Source organism: Microcaecilia unicolor, chromosome 6, assembly GCF_901765095.1.
Source record: "Microcaecilia unicolor chromosome 6, aMicUni1.1, whole genome shotgun sequence".
Taxonomy (NCBI): Eukaryota; Metazoa; Chordata; class Amphibia; order Gymnophiona; family Siphonopidae; genus Microcaecilia; species Microcaecilia unicolor.
This window is the reverse complement of record NC_044036.1, coordinates 246542476-246550123: the sequence shown is the minus strand read 5'-3', so window position 1 is coordinate 246550123 and position 7648 is coordinate 246542476. Positions and strand designations below refer to the sequence as shown.

At 45.8% G+C, this 7648-nt stretch overlaps 1 protein-coding gene across 1 annotated transcript in view; it reads right to left on the bottom strand.

The window, feature by feature from the left end:
• Positions 1–2397: 2397 nt before the first annotated feature.
• Positions 2398–7648, bottom strand: part of LOC115472526 (degenerin deg-1-like) — a 217745-nt gene continuing 212494 nt past the window's right edge. The window contains exons 11-12 of the mRNA XM_030206818.1: positions 3679–3754; positions 2398–2948 (exon numbers count right to left, since the gene is read on the bottom strand). Of these exons, the coding sequence (XP_030062678.1) occupies positions 2736–2948; positions 3679–3754 (289 nt within the window). The 3' untranslated portion in view covers positions 2398–2735. The remainder of the gene's footprint in view (positions 2949–3678; positions 3755–7648) is intronic.

Here is a 7648-nt window from a genome sequence, read left to right as displayed (position 1 = left end):
AGACACAATCACCCCCAAGTCCTGCTCTTCCTTCGCACACTGAAGCACTTCACCCCCTATACTGTACCGTTCCCTCGGATTTTTGCGACCGAAGTGCATGATCCTGCATTTTTGGGGATTAAACCTTAGTTGCCAAATATCGGTCCATTCCTCTAGCTTTGCTAGGTCCTTCCTCATGTCATTCTCACACCCTCCAGGGTGTCCACCCTGTTGCAGAGTTTAGTATCATCCACAAAGAGACAAATCTTACCAGACAGCCCCTCTGCAATATCACTCACAAAGACGTTAAAAAGAGCCGGCCCTAGGACCGATCCCTGCGGTACTCCACTGACATCCTTTTCTTCAGAGCAAGCTCCATTTACCACTACCCTCTGTCTCCTACCAGTCAACCAATTTTTAACCTAATCTGTTACTCTAGGTCCCATACCGAGGGCACTCAATTTATTTATCAGTCGCCTGTGCGGAACCGTGTCAAAGGCTTTGCTGAAATCCAAGTATACCTCATCAAGCGCCCCTCCCACATCCAACTGTTTGGTCACCCAGTCGAAGAAGACAGTCAGATTTGTCTGACACAACCTGCCACTAGTGAAGCCATGCTGCCTTGGGTCCCGCATTCCATGTAGTTCAAGAAAGCTCACAATCCTCCTCTTTAGAAGCGTTTCCATTAGCTTACTCACCACTGAGGTCAGACTGACAGGTCTGCAATTGCTAACCTCCTCCTTACTTACACTCTTGTGCAGAAGAACCACATTCGCCCTTCTCCAGTCTGCCGGGACCACTCCAGTATTTAAGGAAGCATTGAAGAGGTCCGTCAGCTGCTGCACTGTACCCTACATGAATGTCAAAGAGTTTCTGTATTGCTTTGCTAGCATTCATATGTGCTGCTCCTTTGATGTATGATAATAAAGTTAATAAGTAGCCTTTTATTAAGATACGTTATGTTGACTCCTTCTATGGAGAGACTACCACTAGAGAAATTGGTATCATTTTGAACTCAGGGCAATGTTGGGACCAGAGCAGAGGGGAACCACTTCCATCTTGGCCCAGTAGACTACCAGGGTAAGTCTTGGTGGGGGGGGGGGGGAGGAATGAGACAAGCTATTTTTTTGTGGGGGACCTTTAACTGTGGGATTGGATCAGGGGATAAGATGTTTGGGGGCAATTGGATGGGAGAAAGCGCTTTGTGGCGGGGGGGGGGGGGGGGAGAGCACTTTTTTTTTTTAAACTGTACTCAGCACCATATTACATGCTTTTGTCAGATAGCATGGCTGTTTTTGCAGTTAAGGTACAGTAAGTGCAAAACCTTACCACACTAGTAAAAGACCCCCTTAGTTGCCACATGACTCAGATCAGTCGAGGTGGGCTGCTTCAATCCTGGTTTTCTCCTGTTGTATATGTAGACCCGTAGTTCCCTTTTCTCTAGCAAAGACAGGTATGAGGCCATACCGGGATTGGATCAGCCCAGGGTTGACCAGGGTCAGGTGACAACCCTAGCTGTATGTATATTTCCCTTTCCTGGGGAATTCTGTTTATTCCACTCTGTTTAAGCAGTTGGTGAAATCTCACTCTTGCTTCCCTACCTGGTTTTCTCTCTTTCCTCTTATTCCTGATGTCCTTTGCCTGTCTTTCCACTGGGGTCTATTGCTTGCTTCCCTCACTCTTACAAGCTGGTGTAGCAGTTTCACTTTTGTTGTGCCTCTTTTAGGTTATGTCAGGTTTGCTTAAGCCTCTTGGATAAGTGCACTATAAAAACTTAATCAGTCAATATTCAGCCAGTGGCGGTCAGCAGTTTTATAAACACTGACCACTGCAGGCAGAATTAGGCCCCAATATTTAGTGCCAGGCTATGTCTTGGCACTGATATTACATATCGGCCACTGGCCCTTATGTGGATACCAGCCAATATTCAAACAGGACCAGCACAAATGTCTTATGCAGGTCCTGTTTGAATATTGACCTGGGCCCGCATAAGTTCTGTGTCCATGTCCTCCTTCCCACACTCCTGACAAGTAAACACCCCCCCTCACTTCCCACCAACAAGTAAAAGCTCCCCCCCCCCCCCAAGACCAACCTGAACTTCTTGATGGTCTACTGGGGCATTAGGGGCAGGATTGAGCCCCACTCGTTCCTGCTCCTAATGGCTCCATGGTAAAAATTGCTACTGTACTAGAGGAAGGGGTCTTTAGTTGTTGGGGGTTGGGACAGAGGTCATTAATTGTCAGGGGCTGAAGGGGAGTTTTTACTTGTCAGGAGGGTGGGAGGGCAGGACAAGAACACAGGACTTATGCTGGTCCCAGCCTGAATACAATATGTAAACTGTTTTGATTATATCACAGAAAGGTGGTATATAAATAATCAAAATAAATAAAATAAAAAATATTTGTTGGGGGGGAGTAATTGGACCTTTGCGAGTGATGTGGGAGGGAAGGAAGGACATCAAACCATGTGCCAACTAGTACCAAAAGTTATGCAGTTATGCAATTACTGCTTTTTATGTGGTCCTACATGCCTGGTTAGCAATGCAGGTGCTGGCACTGAATAAAGCCAGCACCTGTGTAACTCCGAGCTCTAACCCCTAACACCCCTGACCTGCCCAAGTGCTTCTGAACATCAGCAGTTGAGCAGACACAAGCAATTTAAGCAGGTAAGGCAAAAAAGCAATGTTTGAATTAAGAAGGGGAACCTCAGAGGATTTAGCTTGGACAGCTAGAGTGGTATTAAACTGGTATTAAATATTAAATTGTGGTTGTTTTGCAACTGATATAGCCTGGCCGTTGTTTTTCCAGATATGGATTCCTGTACACTTCTGGTGGTGCCTTCCTCAGGCATCGTTGGATAAAAAACAGAAGAACATCAATGAAAAGCTCAAAGAATTCTGCCAGGGTGCAGACAGAGAAGCCCACCCAAAGGCCAACCAGTCCACCCATGTTGGAGATCAGGTCAATTTCCTGGAAAGCAAGAACAAAGAGGAGTGACTCAGAATATAGGAGCTACTAGACCCCAGTCCTTATGCCAGGATATATTCCATCTCACTAAGGGAAGCCTGGCCCTTCTTCTAGCATGCATTCACTATCACTGAGAGATTCCCAGCTCAGGGACTTCTGGGTTGTGCCAGATTGTGTGGAATAAATATATTCCCCCACAGGGCCACCTTAAGAGATTTCTAGCTTTAGACTAGTTAGCCAGAAAGATATGGTCCAGTGAAAGGGAAGTAAAAGCTCTGGGCCTCCCAGCATAAACAAGGCTAGGAAGCCCAGAGCAGGGTTGGCTTCCATATCTTATGGACAAGGAACAAGCAGAGTGGCCACAACTGCTAACCTTGTTGCTTGATAGAAGTCCGGCTCTTCCTTGTCTGATGAATGCTGACCTTACTTTAAGATGATATTGCTGTGCATGCTGTGACTAAGCGTAGCCTGACAGGAATCACACTCTTTGAATTTGAACTGAGTTACAAGAGGATTTTGTTTACTCCTCAGTTACCAAGCCAGTGAGGGGAACAGGCCTAGGTGTATGTTTGATGAGCAACCTAATAAAGCATTTTGTTTTACTGGCACACTGTTGTTTGGCTGTGTCTATGGAGAGTTCACACCTTACACCCACTCACACTTTCAAATGGATACAGGGTTATTGCGTGATTTCAGACCCTATCCCTGATACTTGGTTATAGGATATACTCACTGTCATTGAGGGCTCCTCTTCAATGAGCTCGTAGTTCAACTGTTTGAAGTAGACCACCACCTTCACAAAATTATCCCTAGAATATTTAATGTAAAATGTAGTTAACAACCTGCACAGAAGTGTTTAAGTCTATAATTTCACTGCTAATGGCTGAGCTCAGCATCAATGGTTTTCACTTAAAAGGAAACCTTCTGTGAAGCTCTTTAAGGGCAATTCCATAACTGGGTGCCCACATTTAGTTTAGTTTATTGGGCATTTGAGATACCACCTTTCAAGTAAAATCAAAGTGGTTTACAATAAAGGAAAGGGAACGGGACTTGATATACCACCTTTCTGTGGTTTTTGCAACTACATTCAAAGCGGTTTACATAGTATATACAGGTACTTATTTGTATAAAAGTATAGAAAAAAGAAAGGAAATCATAGAAGAGGACAGGATCAGGGAAAAAATAAATAATATTTATGAATTGCACACTTCCTTTTAATGTGCCTTTTGTATGTGTAAATGTCCAGAATACTGGTACTTTTGCAGGTAAATGTACACTTAACACGTGTAAGTAGCACAAAGTCATTAAGTACTATTCTGTAAGGGCATGCATAGGTGGTATAGGGCTAGATTCTATATATGGCACCTAAAAAATCAGTGCCAAAACCCCCCACTTAAGCAGTATTCTATAAGCTGTGCCTAAGGTTTAGCACAGTTTATAGAATTAACGCTTAAGTGGAGAGGTCGTGCATAAATTTAATTAACTCTTAAGTGGAGAGATCATGCATAAATTTAGGCACTGCCATTTGCACCAATGAAAACATACAAATGCCCGCACCTAAATTTATGCATGTAACTCAAAAATACGCTCCCAATCTGCCCTGAAACACCCATGACTCCCATTTCTGCAACCCCATTTTTGGGCCACAAGTAATCCCACGCCTAACTTTACGTGCATAAGTCCCAATTAAATCTAATTAGTACCAATAATTACTGGTTAAAAAGCCAATTCTCGAGGACAAGCAGGCCATTAATTCTCACAATTAGGTAACATGCCGCTGTCAAAGTGTCCATACTGGATGACCTGCCAGGCAGAGGGAGCTGAAATTTTTCTGTGAAAGGTGACCCCTTATAACCTCCGACTGGAGGGTTCTTCAAATAGTCCGACTCGGATACACCCTCAATTGGCTTCGAAAACCTCCAAACTGCCCACTGCGAGTTCATTACTTCAGCTTTCAGCACAAGCAGGTACTTGCAAAGGAACCTTCCGCCCTTCTGAAGGCCCATGCAGTCAAGCCCATTCCACCAGGGGAGGAAGGGCTGGGACTCTATTTCAGGTACTTTCTCATGCAAAAGAAAACAGGGGGATGCATCCCATTCTAGACCTATGGGCATAGGCGTAGACTGGGGGGGGTGAGGGGGGGCAATGCCCCCCCAAACGATGATGAGGCGCCGCCGCGCCATTAGTTAAAAAAAAAAAACACATGCAGGCACACGCTCCTCTCCATCCGCTTGGCTTCCCTGCCCTCTCTGTCTGCGTCCCGCCTTCCTCTGACGTCAGAGGAAGGCGGGACGCAGACAGAGAGGGCAGGGAAGCCAAGCGGATGGAGAGGAGCGTGTCTGTCTACCCCTCTGTCTTCCTCCCTCCCTCCCTCCAGCGCAGGCAGCAGTCTTTTTCAGCGTTCCTGGCAGCGGTAGCGATGTACACGCTGCCTTCAGCTCTGCCCCAAAGCCTTCTCTTCAAGTTCCTGTTCCCGCATAGGTGGGAACAGGAACTTGAAGAGAAGGCTTCCGGGGCAGACCGAAGGCAGCGTGTACATCGCTACCGCTGCCAGGAACACTGAAAAAGCTGAAGACTGTTGCCTGCGCCGGAGGGAGGGAGGAAGAGAGGGGGTAAACGGAGTCACCATCTTGGACCTCGCGGGGGGGGCAGTAGAAGGAAGATGGATGGAACTGGGAGGGGTGGGGAGCAGAGGGAAGGAGCAAGAGATGGATGGGACTGGGAGGGGTGGGGAGCAGAGGGATGGACCAGGAGATGGATGGGATTGGGAGAGGGAAGGAGCAGAAGATGGATGGGACGGAGGGATGGTGAGCAGAGGGAAGGAACTTAAGATGGATGGGACGGAGGGATGGTGAGCAGAGGGAAGGAACAGAAGATGGATGGGACTGGGAGGGGTGGGGAGCAGAGGGAAGGAGCAAGAGATGGATGGGACTGGGAGGGTGGGGAGCAGAGGGAAACCTACTGGAAAGAAGACACTGCATAAAACAGAAGACACTGGGACCAAAGCGAATAGAAAAACTAAATGATCAGACAACAAAGGTAGCTAAAAGTATTTTATTCATAATTTATTAATTGAAATGTGTCAGCTTTTTGAAATGTGCATCTGTGATATTTTGCCTGTAAATTTCAATTCCTTCCTCCATATTAGCATATTCATTTGCATATGTATATATGCAAATGATATGCTAATATGCTCCGCCCATTCTTTGCCCCCCCAAATGAAACAGTCAAACTACGCCTATGCCTAAGGGTCCTGAACAAATTCCTGGTCAAAGAAAAGTTCAGGATGGTTTCCCTGTGCTTCTTTCTCCCAATGATTCAGGAAAATGATTGGCTATGCTCTCTGGACTTAAAGGATACATATACACACATCCCGATACTTCCTGCTCACTGGAAGTATCTTTGATTTTGGCTGGTAACCCACCATTTCCAGTACTGCGTGTTGCTCTTTGGCCTTGCATCAGCACCCAGGGTCTTTACCAAATGCCTGGCAGTAGTTGCAGTTTCATTACCCAGGCTGGGGTTGCATGTGCTCCCTTACTTCAACAATTGGCTGGGGAAGAGCACGTCGGAGGATGGTACTTGGGAGTCCATGCGGAGAACTATTCGGGTGCTAGAACTACCAGGGTTTGTGATAAACTACCCGAAGTCCAAACTTCACCCTGTCCAGCTATTGGAATTCATTGGAGCCCTGCTTGATACACAGATGTTTTGATCCTTTCTCCCAGGACCAAGAGCAGACACTCTGAAGTCACTCTGGCTTCTCAGGTTCAAATTTCTCAGTAGGTCACGGCTTGGCAGATGTTGAGGTTGTTAGGCCACGTGGCTTCTACCATTTATGTGATTCCCATTACATGCCTCCACATGAGAGCAGCCCAATGCCATGGGAGATCTAGATGTCGTCATCCGAGTGTCCTCAGAGCTTGTTCGCTCTCTGCTATGGTGGGCCATTCAATCCAATTTGACTTTAGGTCTACCCAGTGCTTTTTTTGTAGAAAAAAAGGTGCCGGTACTCATTATGGGCGGGGTCACCACATATGGCTCCACCCCTATGATAGCCACACCCACATTAACCACACACCCCCTATATCAGCCATGGCGCATATAAACAGACATCATTGAAAATATTACAGTACTATAGGAGAAAAAAATAACGTGATTTGCTAAGTAGTAGTAGTAGTATACCCAGTGCAAAATAAGACAGCCAATGTAAATTCTCAAATTGGACATATTACAAACACTAAAATGAAAATAAAATGATTTTTTTCTACCTTTGTTGTCTGGTGACTGTTTTTCTTTCCATATTGGTCCCAGTCTGTGATTCTCCTTTCCTTTGTTTTCGCTTAACTCTTCTGTGCCATTTGTCATTTTTTGTCTCCTTTTTCTTTGCTTTCTTCAATATTTTTCAGGCTCTCTCTGTCCAGATTTAATTCATTCTTACTATCCATTCTTTAATTTCCTTCATCTACCCGTGGCTTTTCATCTTTTCCTCACCCTTGTTCTCCCCATGCCCCTTCCTCTTATTCTCCAGTCTTTCTCTATTCCCCTTTTCCATCCAGCAGCTCTGCTTTCTCTCCCCATCCTTCCAGTGTCTCCCCTATTTCTTTCTGCATTCTTCCATCTGTTTTTCCCTCTCTCCCCAATCCTTGCATCTGTGTTTTTCCCTCTCTCTCTCCCCATCCTTCCATCTGTTTTCCCCCCTC